General features: G+C 36.4%; 1 protein-coding gene across 1 annotated transcript; it reads right to left on the bottom strand.

The window, feature by feature from the left end:
• Positions 1–3,298: 3,298 nt before the first annotated feature.
• LOC109011649 (aconitate hydratase, cytoplasmic-like) lies at positions 3,299–13,487 on the bottom strand. The gene is made up of 20 exons (XM_035694558.1): positions 12,992–13,487; positions 12,050–12,154; positions 11,691–11,851; positions 11,514–11,606; positions 10,594–10,779; positions 10,196–10,357; positions 9,863–10,007; positions 9,622–9,764; positions 9,485–9,541; positions 9,300–9,379; positions 9,099–9,174; positions 7,257–7,442; positions 6,999–7,066; positions 6,772–6,890; positions 6,462–6,583; positions 5,537–5,635; positions 4,973–5,452; positions 4,410–4,508; positions 4,085–4,327; positions 3,299–3,704 (listed from the first exon to the last, which is right to left on the bottom strand). Exons 1-20 carry the CDS (start codon positions 13,281–13,283, stop codon positions 3,636–3,638), a joined length of 2,985 nt encoding a protein of 994 aa, XP_035550451.1. The 5' UTR covers positions 13,284–13,487; the 3' UTR covers positions 3,299–3,635.
• Between the last annotated feature and the right edge of the window lie 3,132 nt (positions 13,488–16,619).

The raw sequence follows: 16,619 nt of genomic DNA, 5'->3' as shown, positions 1-16,619 counted from the left end.
GCATCCAACGTCCCACCTCCACCATTAGCATTTGCCAGCACTTGACTCGAGGTCCAGCACCAATCCATATACATTCTTGCTTTAATTTACTTCTTTCAATTCATGATCAAGCAATATATATAATCCTTTTCAAAACTCTGAGATAAAAAGATATAATAAGTAGACTTGACTATTATATGTTTCTTTCTTCGAATTATAGCAAGTCATGTCTGAGTTAAAAGTGAAGTCAAGAGGTATATTAGCAATAACCACCACGACTTTTGAGTATTGATTAGGGGCCCCTAAAGTGATTTAAACCTGAAACTAGACAATCATTGATAGTCACCATGCATCACAAACTTTGGACTGATCACAAAGAATCTATTACAGGAATCTCAACAATGTGATCTCAATAATGAGAAATTATCAATCTGATCGTTAAAGGCAGCCTGATGCGTCAACTACGTCTCTGGTGGACCAGGTATCCGTATCCCCACTCTCGCCACAAGCCAAGACAGGGTACTACTTCTATAATACTCAACATAATAGAAAGACAAAAGGGGTGTCAATATGTCTAATATATGCTGGTGCTATACTTTCCAGTACGAGACATTGGGAATAATCTCCACCCTTTTCTATATATTAGCAATTTAGCATTTACTCTCTCTCTCTCTCTCTCTCTAGCTCTAACATGGGGAGTTGCATGAGTAGTAGTACTAAGACTTCAGCAGATCAGGATGAGAAAGATGAGGAGGTAGCGAAGGGAGAAGAAGTGGTTGAACAAAGAGAATCATTTACAGGATCCAAGTCAAAACCGGTGACACTACTGCAGGTAGATGGTGGTTATAAGAAGAAGATGGTGAGGTTCAAGCTCCAAGAAGATGATAATGTTGGTGGAGGAAGTACAGAGGGTGATTCTAGAAGTGGGGTTGTGAGGATTCGAGTGGTGGTGACCCTGAAAGAGTTGAAACAGATACTGGATTCGAAGGAGAGCTCCAAGTATTCTTCCGTGGAGGAATTGGTAAGGGCGATGAATTTGAAAGGAAGGAGGATTTGTAGATCTAGAATAAGTTATGGGCGCATAGATAATAGTCAGGGGCCAGCTCTGGAGAGCATTTCTGAGCTCCATTGAAGGTCAAGTGGTTTGTTCACTGGCACTAGTAAGTCCTCTCTCTCTCTCTCTATATATATATATATATGTGTGTGTGTGAGAGAGAGAGAGTTTTAAACAGTTTTCATAGCATATGGTGTGACTAATTGATAACCATATCATTGAATGTGTACTAGTTTTGAGTTAATATTGACAAGAATTTATGTAAATTATTAATCCAGTGTGTATGCAGAAAGGTTATGATGAGCAGACAGTGTCACTACTCTTTTACTCATTCTCTCTTCAACATGGCAGTAAAATACCTTGTATTTAAATGGCTATCGGTTTTTTTAGAAAGAGAAGGTCTGACTTCTCTTTAGAAAAAAAACTCATTATTATCCTCGTGATAGCCTTCACTGGAGGGTAGAGGGCTCTACCCTCCTCTCCATTTCCTTATGTTGTTCCTTTTCATTTTTGCTACCTAGGTGTGAATATGTTTTTATGGTAGTATTTTTGCCTCTTCGTTCTACCGTTTCCATTTTCTTAGATCTATCGCACTCCGGCCACCATCAATCAACACGTGTTCCACCAGTCCACTCCCCAGCCGCTGATCTATCGGGACAGCACGGAACTGGGCAAAAAAGGTCAGTGCGTGGCCCACACGTGCGGCTTGTTTCCGCGCGTGGGCTTCACTCACCTCCTCATCCCGGCACATCCGCCGGCGACACGCGCCGTACCAGTGGATCCCCCAACTCCCGATCTTTCATATCGGCCTCACCTCACCTCTAAACCACCAGCGCATGGCCCACAAGCGCTAATACAGAGGTCAGGAAGACTTTTGTTCTGCCGCAGATCTGACATTTTGATATCGATTTTCCTACTATGTTATTGTTTTCCCTTAACTAATGATCTTGAAAAAGGGACTATAAATGTCTCCAAAAAATATCTCAAGACAATTGACTATAGTGCACACGCTTACACCGCCTTCAGCGGTGGCTTACCAGTAGACTATCTTTTAAGATAGAACTTTCTTTATAGGGTAAAGGTAGGGACCATAAAATTAGTACTAGAACCCCCTTTTTTTTTTCCTTCTTTTCACCCCCCCCCCCAAATCATGTATCATCTTTTCTAATTTTACCGAAGTTCACTTGCTTGCTTAGAGAGAGAGAGAGAGAGAGAGAGAACCCTTGTATTTAAAGTGAAACATTACTCTACCAAGCATTTAATAAGATAATCTTTTCCGGCGAAGATCCTCCCCATTTCAAGTAAAATAGATAGTATCAGTTTAGTGTAAAACATGGATATTTAAATCATTTCACTTTTCAAGATAATACGAAGCATTCAAAATAGCCAACATTTTATAGTAAATGAGGATTATCCATTTCAAGTGAGCTGGAGAGAACCTGATTCCACTGACAAAGTCACAAAAGACTTCTAATAGTCGACGTTTAAACGCTTACATGATTAGCAAATCTTTCATATTAGAGAGTCCATGCGTCTAATAAAAGCATTTCCCATTGTTTGATAGGAAATCCTTCCAATTGATTTTACAAGACACTAACACCATCGACCTTAATTGAGACCTCAAAAGAAAGGATTGTGGCAGAGGAGCTCCTCCTCTATTAACCTCCTCCATTTCATCATATTTGTATTTATAAGTGAGAAGTGTAAGATATATAAAAATATCATATAAAATTAAGTTTAAAACCCTATTTGGATATTGAGTTGAATTGAGATGAGTTGAATTCTTTATAAATAGTAATAAGTTGAGATGACAGAATAAGTTTTATAGAACCCACCTAAGATGAATTTAAATGTATTTGGATGTTAAAAGGAATTTAGATGTATTTACAAAAAGTTAAAAAAAGTTGTATGTCCTGCATATAAAAAACTGTTTAGTTGAAAAAGATTGTGAATCTCACATATAAAGAAGTTTTAAGTTGAATAATAGTTATTAATTTGAAAGTTAAGTATTTAGATGTTATACTCAGTTTAAAATTATACTGATCTGAATTGATATCAGTATCTACCAACATCCAAATGAGGCCTAAGATATATAAAACGATATTACAAACTAATGTTACATTTAGTTTATATGATATGACATACCATATCAGATTTTTTTTATTTTTTCTTTCATATAAGATCCCTTTGTAGACCCACCAGCGTCCTGTTCTTTAGTTTCTACTTATGTAGGCCTCTTTCTATTCATATTGTGTTCCGAAGCAATTTGGTCGATCAGCCTTCAACCGTCATCAATTAACCTCTGAAAAGTTCGTTGCTCTCTTCATATCCATAATAATGTGTTACAAATCATATTCACCAGAGAACAAGATCGCAAAAATAGGAAAAGTACCATTGACTAAAACATACTCTTCCTTTGTTGAAGGAGGCAGCCACCCTGAATCCCTCAATAACGCTCAAAAAAATTATAATTAAAAACAAACGTCCAATGAAAGGAGGGGTTTTTCCTATTATTAAGAAGTTTATTGCATGCACCCAGATTCTACAATCCGGAAGTACTCGCAAGGATATGGCAAGCCTGCTAATCCAACGATGCAGTTATTTATTGCTTGGTCAGATTGCGTATAACATATGGAAGAATGCCTCCATGATTGAAATAAGCCAATTCCACCTGTAAACACAAACAGAAGAATTTGGTGAAGAATCTGTGTATGTAAACCATCTTTTTTCAATGAGATTGCAGAACTTATACGAATATCGCTCGAGGATGCAAAACATAAGCACTCTTGCACGACAAAAAATTCAATACCACCATCTCTGGCCTATAACTAAGCAATTCCTCAAAACCCCACTGAGCAATTGTATAATGCAAGGGAACAAAGCTTTCCGACGTTTCAAATGAAAAGTGTTATTTAAAAGGTCCTACTCCAATTGAATTTAAACATTAAAATTCCCGTCTTGAGTTATGTTTTCCTCCAGCACATGCAAATAGCATTCTCTGCTCCACGACAGTGAATGCAAAATGCACAAACATATGAAAGTGGGAAATACCTCAGTGTCAAAACGGGCGATGCATGTGAAAGACTTTCCGGTATCGGTTGTGACAGTCACATCTTGGCCTGGCTTTATCTCGCTAATTTTGCTTGGGAGGTCAATGGTGTAACGTTCGTGACCAGTCAATCCTAGCGTGTCAGCATCCTCACCAGCCTTGAAGCAAAGTGGAATAACACCCATTCCCACCAAATTACTGCGGTGAATTCTCTCAAAGCTTTTGGCAATCACTGCCTTAACTCCCTGTTATATACAATTGTTATGTGAGGATAACCGACTACCAGGACATGTTAAGATGATCGAAAGGTGGAACTGAGAAACCCACCAATAACATTGGACCTTTGGCAGCCCAGTCCCTAGAGCTTCCACTTCCATATTCAGCACCAGCCAGTATAATGGTGTCCTGCCCAGCAGCCTTGTACCTCTGAAATAGACACCAACCAAAAGCATAAATCCAATAGTACATTTGGAGATCATCATTATTAATTAAGGGTAGCAGCCATGAACTGTAAAAAAATTACTTCAAATCACTGGTGATTATTTCAGATGATTAGAATTTCTCACTTAGAAAATGTGTCAAAAGTTCACACCATTTTTTTATTGGTATCATAACAGTTCACATCATAACAAAGGTTAATACATATTGATGAATTAAATCTGGGTGATTTTACCTAATATGTACAAATGGGAAAGGAGGGTATTGATATAAAGTGCATTTTTTTGTTTAATTAGTTCAGCCCAGAAGTTCACAGTCCAGCATTACTAAGAGATCAAGTGTGTGTGTGGGCCACCAAAAATAATAGACAACTATGCTAAATCATTACAAGCATAAACTTCGACAAGGAAAGAGATCAGAATAAAAAGTTGTGAACAGCGTGAGGAAATCACCGTTGCTGCATCAAAAACATAGAGTTTCTCTCCTGTAGGAATGTGAATTGTTTTTGGGCCCACTTCCCCACTCAAGAGCTTGTTAACAATGCGGATATTGGCAAAAGTTCCCCTTGCCATCACTTCATCATTGCCACGGCGGCTTCCATAAGAATTGAAGTCCTTGCGATCAACCCCACGCTCAAGAAGGTATTTCGCAGCAGGACTGTCTTTGTGGATGCTTCCAGCTGGGGAAATGTGATCTGTTGTAATACTGTCACCAAAATTTAGCAGGCAGTAAGCATCCTTTACTCCATGAGCTCCAGGAGGATCGAGAGTCATTCCCTTGAAGTATGGGGGCTCATGAATGTAGGTTGAATTGGGGTCCCATGAGTACAGGGTGGCAGTTGGAACTGAAAGCTGATTCCACATGGGATTGCCTTTCGTAATAGCCTTGTAAGTACTTTTGAACATCTCAGGCAACACACTGGATTGAACAACCTAAACAGTATGTCATCCAAAGTCAGTTTATCCCATACAGATTCTCAAACATTATAACAAAACTTTATCGTTATAATTTTCTACCTCGGCAATTTCTTCTGTCGAAGGCCAGATATCCTTAAAATAGACACTCTTACCATCCTTCCCAGTGCCAATTGGATCCTTGTCGAAGTCAATGTCAACCTGGAAATGAGTTTCAAGTTACCCAATTTGCATGTAATAGGTCATTATTAATAAGAGTAACAGAGAAAATCACAGCAAAATAAATTCTAAATGATTCTTCTATATATCAACTAAAAGTAAATGTGTTATAAATATACTAAAAACACATGCTTAAATTACAATTTTATGACTGTCCGGCTCTTACACAGCTAACATACTCTATAGCTTCTAAGATTTTTGGGGGCATGACATAAAATCAGGAGCTTTGGCAGAGAAACAAGTGCTGTGAGGTAATGCAAAATGCCTCTACATATCTGATGTGGTACATGTCCCCTTTAGGCAAAGAGGATACTCTGCTAGAAAACCTTTATCCATATCAAAGAACACAAGATGTTGTCCAGAAATTGCATTTAAAGTTATACAACATGAAACTATCCAGTCAATGTCTACCACCCAAGTGTTGAATGTGTCAGGCAATCAAGGGTTTCCATGAGGACCTGTAACTGGAATTTGTGAATCGTGTTGTCCTCAGTAATTATATAAAACTTTAGTAGGTATTGTTTAAAATTACATTAAATGATTTGTCTCATAGCCATATGAATAGAGTAGAACTATTCGAACCTTAGGTGTAAAGACGTTGCATGAAGCTTTATCTGAGGAAACTTGCAGACAAAACAAGTACTTACGATTGACCTTTCTATCATTAATTTTTCACATCCAATGGTTTAACTCTTCAGGTTTTCCATACTTATGTTTGGCCCCATAATGGACTATTATATCAATCTTCCCCAACTAACTAACATATACAGACATCATAGAAATTAATACAATGTGCTGTGCTACTTACCGTGCCAGCAAGGGCATAGGCAACCACTAAAGGAGGAGAGGCAAGGTAGTTAGCTCTTGTCAATGGATGAACACGACCTTCAAAATTCCGGTTCCCAGAAAGCACAGCAGCTGCTACAATGTCTGCATAAACACACCAACACACCGATAAATGTAGTTGGGGATGCTGATAACATTAAACAAGCACAAAACTATTATGAAACTTTAAACTTACAAGCCAGGGGATGAGGCATATAAGCTAGCATTCCTAAGCTCAAGTTACAGCTATTATCTATCCATTACAGAATATCAGCAAATTATAGAGAAATTACCATTTTCTGAAATAGTAGAAGCAACCGATTCATCTAAATCTCCTGAATTTCCTATACATGTTGTGCAGCCATATCCAACAATATGGAAGCCCTGTTGGTTAAAATATTTTTGCAGTCCACTGCATCAAACAAATCCAAATTTAACAGACAGTTACCTTGTATGTAAAGTAATCAAGTGGTAATTTTGATTGTACAAAGTAAATACCATCATATATAACAAGAAATACCTTTGGAGCAAATATTTTGTAACAACTCCAGAGCCCGGGGCAAGACTTGTTTTTACCCATGGTTTCACCTGGTAAGCCATTCTTGAATGAAATCAATGAGAAAATAAAAGAAAGGATCCAAGACATTAAACATTAATCTTTTACTTTCTTACAGCAAATGGAAAGAAAGGTTGTATATGCCAAATTTGGAACACAGGGAAAAGTTGGAGGGCGGTATTCTTATAGTTGAGACGCATAATAAACATGGACACAACTAACCTGCAAACCAAGTTCACAAGCTTTCTTTGCAACAAGACCTGCGCCAAGCATGACACTAGGGTTTGATGTATTGGTGCAGCTTGTGATGGCAGCAATCACAACACTACCATGCCTAAGTTCTGCTGGTTGTCCATGGAATGAAAACTTGGCCACTTTTTCTTGTACTTCTTTTGGTATAGCAAACCCCTGCAGTACGGCAAGACGTTTAGGAAGAATGGTAAGCAATATACAGAAAATCTAGTGCCCAAATAAAATAAATGACATGTGAAGGCAATACAACTACATCATAAAGCAACAGATAGAAAAGAAAAGTGTGCCATAGATGGATAAGAATTCTATCCAGTTGTGGGTCCAGTGGAGCCTGGAGGTCTCGGGACCCAATACTTGTGATGAAACATGTCATATGTACACAATAAACAGACTATATAAATCCATGTAAAGAAGTGATGTTCTATCCTGGGGAATGCACACCCAGAGAGAGAGAGAGAGAGAGAGGATCATCATGCAAAAAGGTTTTAGTGAAAGCATGTGGCTGAGGATCTGCCAGGACTGAAGTGACAGGAGATATAAAATTGCAGGCTTTGCAGGAATGACAGGTGGGTTGTAGCTCAGATTGGAGGTGCCATCATGTTCAAAAGGATGAAGTAGCTATGTTTGAGAGCTAGTGGCCTTTGATTTTGACAGTAAAAGCAAGTAGCAGCAGCATTAGTGCTGATAGTACAGCAGCAGAAATGGTTGATGAATTGATTGTGATCAACAGAATAACTGGTGCAGAATTAGCCAATTAGAGGCAGTGAAAATCGTAGTTGGTTATGGTGGATCTGCTTAAGAGTTAACTACAGCAATGACCGACACAGAATCTGGCAAAGGCAAGGGGATTTGTGACTAAAAATCTAAAAATACTGATGGAAAGGTTCCCCAACATCAAAAAAAAAAAAATACTAATGGAAACGGTCATGATGTGTGATACCCCATATGATATGGATAAGGGTAGGTGGTGTATGGGATCCCACGTTGCTTAGGAATGAGAAGTTCTTGCTCTTTATAAAGTTTCAATGAGGCTCCAAATGTAACATTGACTAGTCCTTTTGGAGTATAGATCATGTGGTTTGGACCTTTCATTGGGACGTTACAAATTGTATCAGAGCTTATCCCAACCAGATATGTGGAACTTGAGCCATGCCACCTACAATGGACAGGCCCGACGAGGACGTCGGGAATTTAAGGGAGGTAGATTGTGATACCCCATATGATATGGATAAGGATAGGTGGTGTATAAGATCTTACATTACTTGGGAATGAGAAGTTCTTGCTCTATATAAAGTTTCAATAGGGCTCCAAATGTATCATTGACTAATCCTTTTGGAGTATAGGCCATGTGGTTTGGGCCTTTCATTGGGACGTTACAATAATTACATGATGACCCAGCATTAATTATTAAGAAAGAGAGAGTGATCATGGTGATGACCCATTTAAGATTGAACACCAGGATGTCATAGGTCTTAACAGCAATGATGAACAGATCTAACTCTGGTCCATCCGACTTGTATGGGATTAAGAAAATTAACACAATCCTTAATGGAACTAGATATTTCCAGTCTAGTAATGGACAGGGAAAAAATTCTGTCCTCGATACTGTATTATTTGTTCAATCATTGCTCAGGGATATACATCATAACTAAACAGTTATTTACATGCTCGGTTGAAGCTATCAGGTTTTTGGCAAAAAGAATAACAGAAGAGTACAAGTACAAGTACAAATAAAGATTAAAATAATCATAAAATACAACCAAAATAACATGTAAATTAACAAGGTTGCTTGAAACAAAAGGTTAGACTAACCTTGAATCCAACTTTGTTATCAAGACAAGAATGCCAATCAGCTTTCATTTCTTTTAAAGGCACTCGATCATGAGGTCTACAAAAAAATTGCAGTTAATATAAAATGAATCATATGATGGATATATGAAATATGAGTTCAACAACCAAAAATCAAACAAAGTAGAGTCAATGTGAGAAAGTCTGTTAGAACAAAGTATACACCTCTTTGGTCCCGAGACACAAGGATCAACATCTGCGAGATCCAGCTGTAGATAAGAGGAGTACACTCTTTCTAGTTGAGGCTGAATTCAGATAAAATCAGTTAGTATTGCATCTCAAAGAAAATTTGATGCAAGTAAATACTCAAAGAACGACAAATAAGAAATAGAGGGAAAACAAAAGGACACCTCGTTATAGTCAACAAACAATTTATTTGCCCGGAGATAAGCTTCTATCATTTCCACCTAATGTTAAGAAAGGAAAAAGTCACTTGATGCTGTGGGAATTTCACATTCCAGAGAACAAAATATATTTAAGTACTGACCGTCTCATCACTTCTTCCGGTTAACTTGAGATACTGTAAAGTGATATGGTCTACAGGGAAGAATCCCATGGTTGCCCCATATTCAGGAGACATATTGGCAATAGTGGCCCTATCAGCTAGTGATAGTTCACCCATGCCATCCCCTACAAGCACATAAAAGCATGATGACCTTGTATCTATCTAGTTGCTTTAGCAAACAATCACAATTTAATATTAGATAACTTCATGAAAACTGAATTACCATAGAACTCAACAAATTTTCCAACTACGCCATGCTTCCTCAGCATTTGTGTCACAGTTAAAACCAAGTCGGTAGCAGTAACGCCATTGCGCAATTTTCCAGATAACTTGAACCCAACAACACCAGGCAACACCATGCTCATGGGCTGTCAATGCCAAATATAGCAAGGTATCAGAATCATAAATTCCATTGAGCGGTAAGTTTTATATAAAGAAAATTAAATAAATGAAGTACATAGATTCAATCTGCCTTTTTGCAGTCCTTAAATGATTAATCCCGACTAATCCTGGGGACCTTAAATGATTATAACTTATATGTTCAGAACTTAATTACCTGACCAAGCATTGCAGCCTCTGCTTCAATACCTCCAACTCCCCAGCCAGCAACTCCTAACCCATCAATCATGGTTGTATGGGAATCAGTTCCAACCACACTATCAGGATAGAGGATGCCATCTGTGTTGAAAACGACCCGTCCAAGATATTCAAGATTAACCTGAGAATTCAAAACATCAAGTAATTCCATGCCAAGTCCACATGACTGTCCAGAGATTTAACGTTCTTGATTTTCATTTGCATATATAAATTGAAAAGGAAAAGATATGATTCAAATACATAGAATGAGATATTAAAGTGAAATGAAATTTAATTGTTGCTGTAGATTTAATACATCGAGGTAGTATGTAAGGTGACAATATGTGATCTTCCATGTCTGCATCAAAACTACTTTACCTGATGCACAATGCCAGAACCAGGAGGAACAACAAGCATGTTGTGGAAAGCAGTAGACCCCCATTTAAGAAAAGCAAATCTCTCCTTGTTTCTCTGAAATTCGAGATCCATATTTGCCTGAACAGCATTGTCAGACCTTGCTACATCAACCTGAACTGAATGATCAATTACAAGGTCCACTGGAACCTGCACGTTTAGAATGGGAGATGTTGAGACAAAAAATAATTGAGAATATAGCTAGCGTACAACATGGAATATTAGCAAGATCACACCATGTAATAATATTTAACAGTTATTTATTTTTGAGAGGTAAAAAAAGGGGCTCCAGGAATAAGAATATGAATTTTGTTAACTAGAATGTAATAAGGTGTCTCACTCTGTATACTTCCTATGTACTTGGGCATTGCCTAGTTTCATTCTATTCAATAAAGATATCTATTTACTTATAAAAATAAAATAAAATTGTTAAATAAAGAAGTGTTAGTAATATTTAACACTTTTATTAGTCTATTCACTTATCTAGGAATAATAAATGGCTTCAGCAACTAATAACCAAGGGCAAAATGAGATTACAATACAGATGCATTGTAGTTTGAGAATTGCTACAACCACAAAAATATTTCACAAAAGTAAAGTCACAAACGGACATGGCTTCATATGATACGTTAGATCTACTTTACAATAAAAATAACTTTATAATCTGAGGTACAATGTCAGGCCACGTCAATTTGTATGTTTACTACAAAATTCCTTTGTGGCCAAAGCATTTCTCCTAAAAGACATAAAAACTTATTCAAAGCCAACACACATCTAAGGTTATTAAACCAAAATTGAAACTTCTAGCCCAAAATGTAATCTCAATTATCCATATCAGAAACTTCAATGATACCACATGGATAGGTCATAAGAACAGCATGTACCAAAGGATTAATCTTGTTAGAATCGCTTCCAAGTTTGTTCATGGCATCCCGCATACAAGCAAGGTCGACCACAGCTGGAACTCCAGTAAAATCCTGGGATCAAATAAGAAACCTTTGAAGAAGAAGAAGAAGAAGAGTTTAGAATAGTTTCCAAGCATGCTTAGCTCCATTAGATACCTGCAAGAGAACGCGAGCAGGCTTGAAAGGAATTTCAACTTGCTTCGGAGAAGATTTCTCCCAATCAATAATTTTCTCAACATCTTCCTTCTTTACTTGGAAGTTATCACAATTGCGAATCGCGGACTCCAGGAGGATTCTGATTGAGTATGGCAACTTCTCTGTTATGCATAAATGAGTTAATAATATCAGCCAGATAAACAACAACTAATTACTTAAACATGCGGAGACTGATTTTTCTTTCATTTTTGTTTCATGTTCAGTCACTGTAGGACCCCCAAAAAATGGCAAATGACAAATGAAGTTATTTGCTGCATAAAAACAAACGTATTGCAGGAAAACATAGTAGAAAAATTTACCAATCCTAGGATCATTCAAAGATGGAAGGCTGTAAAACTTTCCAAACTCGCCACCTCCTGGCTTGGGAAGACTTGTCAAATTAGCCTTGAAAGGATTTTCAGAAGCTGAAACCATACAGATGAACAGTCAGAAGATAAGTTTTCGGCTAGTAATTAAAATGTTCTAATTCAAAGACTCACATTACGTTCACTTTTTGTGTACTTGCTATGTATCAATTATGTGTTTAATTGGGCTATGCCTATTTCCCCCCTCAATAAAGTCTTTATTTACACACACAGAGAGAGAGAGAGAGAGAGTGTGTGTTGGGGGGGGCGGGGCGCTGAATCCTAAGCTGAATCTACCACCAACGAACCAAAACTTAAACCAATCATTAAAGTAGTAACAAGGAACAAATAATAATAATAATAATAATGTCAATCCGTTGAAGCGCTGATAGAAATGCAGGAAATGAAGATAAACTGGAGAGAGAGAGGGAGAGAGAATCGCAGTTAAATTTCTGTTTGTTTTCTTTCTACTTCCTCAGCTTTCTTGGGACCAAAGAGAGCGTATAATTACTAAGTTCAGCTGACTAGAGTACTGGATGTATCATATAAAAGGAAGATTTCCTGAAAATTTCAAAAATCACATCATTTCCAGGAATATATTAGCTATATTAACAGCGCTCGAAGCAGAAATAGAATCCGTTTATTGGCCGCGATCACAGCTCATGAAAAGCCACCGCTCCATGAATCACGGGAGGATTGTAGGCAACGACAAACCAAACAGAGCACACAAACACATAGCTAACTTGGAATATCGGAAAAGATTCCTTCCTTTTTTCCTTCGCTCTCAGCACCCAAAATGGGTATACGTCGCAAATCAATCAAGGAAAAGAAGTATTTTTTTTTTTTTTTTCAAAATCACTCCAAACGATATGGAAATCAACAGAACAGACACCGTACCCATGGTGGCGATCTTTCTCTGGAAGCGTTCGATGACGGGAGCGACGGCCCTGATCTGAGCGCGGAGACTGATCGGGGAGCGCCAATGGACACCGTGGCTCCAGCGAGGGGAGGAGCAGCAGAGGGAGCGAGCCGCAGAGGAGGAGAAGGATCGGCAGGCGCGGAGAGAAGGAGAAGACGCGACGAAAGTTCGAGAAAGAGAGGGAGAGCGGAGGGTAGCCAGAAGGTAGGAAGAAGAAGAAGAAGAAGTAGAAGAAGCAGCTCTGAGGATGGAGGAGGCGTTTAAATACATGATGACGCTCGACAACGACGAGGACGAGGACGAAGGTGGGCACGCATAAACATGAAAACGGCGGCGTGTGGAGATTGTGCGAGTGAAGAAGACAGTGGGGGAGGCGGAAGGGATGGGCAGGGCTTTAGGGGCCGTGTGCCACTTTATACAAGTTGACGAGAGGAGTGAGGATGGCTTGCCCTGCCCCCCCGGGAAACTACACGGACACGGGGCAAGAGGTGTTAACGATGAGTTAGCCTGTCGTAAGATACGTTTCCAAGCTTTTTTATTCATCCAATCACCTTCTCCCACATCATTTGCGAATTTCGAATATACCGGGTCCTCCTCCTGCTGAGTCCGAAATTTCGCTCCACAATTGTAATGTCGAATTTTTTAATATTCCTTATCTCATACGTGTTATTTATCAGTTATATCTTTTTATTTAAATAATATAAATATGTATATTTAAATAAAATTATAAAATATGATAAATAGCATTTTTCTTTTAAATTTCATAACCCGTATCACTTAATGTTTTTTCTCTATCGATTTGATTAATTTCTACTCAATTTTCATTTTATTTATCAATCCACTTTAAGATAAAATGTATGTCACACTTGTCGGCGGCCTATAAAGGTGGATGAATCATATGAGACTATCCATAGAGAATGTGAAGAGTAGGAGTTTGCACCGCTCAATTTGCGCCACCCGGAGAATCATTTGACTTCAATTATTCCCCCCCTCGAAATGAATAATTTATAATGCAACATCCACATGGCATCCTAATCATATACCTTCTATATTAATTATTAATTATAATATCATAATTTAATTATTCTATTGGTGAACTTTTTACGTGGTTGTGCCCTCATTTATAGAGCTGAGCAAAAATTTAAAAATCCGATTCTGAATCTGATTCTGCTCCTGTTCCGCTCCAACTCCTCTAAGTCAGAGTCGTAATCAGAGTCGAAGTTTTTTTTCCCTTTGAAGTCGGAGTCGTTGATTAACCAACTCTGGCTCCACTCCAATCCGACTCCGACACTCCGCCTCCTCCTCTGACTCCGACTCCGCCTTCTGACTTCGCGTCTGCCTCCGATTTTATATATATTTTATAAAAATATATGTATTTTCTATATATTAATCATTTAAATTTTATATAATTATATCTTATATAGTTAGTTAAACAAAATAATATACTAGTTAAATAATATATTTATACTATAATATATATAGACTAAATTGACTAATAATAGTTTAGTATATGATTATATGTAAACATCATACTATTACAAATTTACAATATTACTACCATGTAACACTAAATTACTAATGTATAAATATAATAACATGTAATACTAATAATAAACACTAATCTATAAATTTATAATAACATATAATACTAATGTATAATAACTAAAGTATTAATCATATAAATTTTATATAACAATATCTTATATTAATTATATTTTTTGGCCTAATCAATTCATAACATATTCATTTTGATAAATATATTAATAATACTAATATACATTAGTATATTAATTAGATTTATGGCCTAATACTAATACTATTAGTAATCCATTTTAAGTCTATATATAAAGTACTATATAAATCACTATAGTATTAGTTACTAATATTATATCACTATATGATACTATTAACTATAGTGATATAGTAATACTAATACTAGTAGTATTAGTATAATAATACTATCAATGATATAGTTATACTAATATTTATACTAATACTACTATATAGTTATACTAAATTAAAATCACTATAGCAAATACTAATATATAGTTATGCTAATCACTATAAGTAATACTAATATAGACTATAGTTATAACTTCTACCTATACTAAATCACTATAACTTATACTAATATATTATATAGTTATACTAAATCACTATAACTAATACTAATATAGTTATACTAATCACTATAACTACATATAGTATTAATAATAACTAATATTAATATAACTATTAGTATAACTAAATTTGATATAGTTATACTAATCACTATAACTATATATAGTATTAATATCAATATAGTATTAGTGATAATACTATATTATCACTAACATATAGTAATAGTACTATACATGGTATTACTACATACTAATACTACTAGTGTATTACTAATATTTATATTTATGAATATATATATATATATATCAAGTATAAGAGATTAGAGATTAGAGATTTAATATATTAAATCACTAACATACTAATAGTATGATACTATAGTATTAGTAATTATACTATAAGATATAGTAATAGACTAATAGTATATTATAGTAATAATATATTATATATAAAATAGGCCATAATGGTGTGGATTAGTAATAGTATAATTAGTATTAGTAATATTCATATATATTAATATATATCATAGATTCATAGTATACTATACAAATATCATAGTATAATATACTATATATAGTTTAATACTCTTAAATATATATTTTTTTGAATCTTCATTTCGTATATGGCGCCATTTTTTTTAATATTCATATATATATATATATATATATATATATATATATATATATAATAGATTCATAGTAATTAGTATACTACTATATGGTGCTGTTTCTATTTGTTAATAACTTAATTGTTTAGGAATTAGGCCCTTAGGGTTCCTGAGTTCCCCCCTTGCCCCATTTCGTCTTCAATCTTCATTCTTCAGATCCTTCATAGCCGTCTCACTCCCTCTTGCATTCCTCCCTCACGCAGCCGTCAACAACTCTGCGACAGTCCCCACCAGTGATTGTAATGCCCCCGATCCCCCCCCCTACGAGTCTCTATTCACCCTCGGTTCCTCACTACCGAAATTCCTTCGTTCTCTCAAGTTTCCCTTGAAACCCTAGGTCCCGTCGTCGCCGTCGGTGGCCTCTTGAGGTGTACTGCAGCTATGCAAACGCCGTCCCTCGAATCCCCATCGCCTATTGATCTCTTACACTCTTAATCGTAGATTAATCACTGCCCATCGAAGATTCAAAGTTGGTAAGTTATCCAAACACATGTCTCTTTTCTTTAATCAAATCTTTGAGGTTGGTAATGTTGATTTTTTCTATGGTTATTTCCATATTTGGCTCTTGATAATGCTTCTTCCAGATCTTAGTTCACCACAATAAATTCATAAACTGCCCCTGTCGTGTACTAATTTATACGGTCAAATGAATGGGTTTTAATTTGCTGATTGGTAATTTGGGTTTATTTTACTTATTATGTTTAGGGAATCATTTACCCAAAAATATGTAATTTTTTATGTTGTTTTAGTGGTGTTTTCATCCATAACTTTCTCATTTTTCAAATCCACCCGCATTTTTTATATACTTTTCTTTTAGTAGC

This window comes from Juglans regia, chromosome 10, assembly GCF_001411555.2.
Source record: "Juglans regia cultivar Chandler chromosome 10, Walnut 2.0, whole genome shotgun sequence".
NCBI classification, from domain to species: Eukaryota; Viridiplantae; Streptophyta; class Magnoliopsida; order Fagales; family Juglandaceae; genus Juglans; species Juglans regia.
Note: the sequence above shows the minus strand (reverse complement) of the source record. Positions and strands in the feature narration are given on the sequence as shown.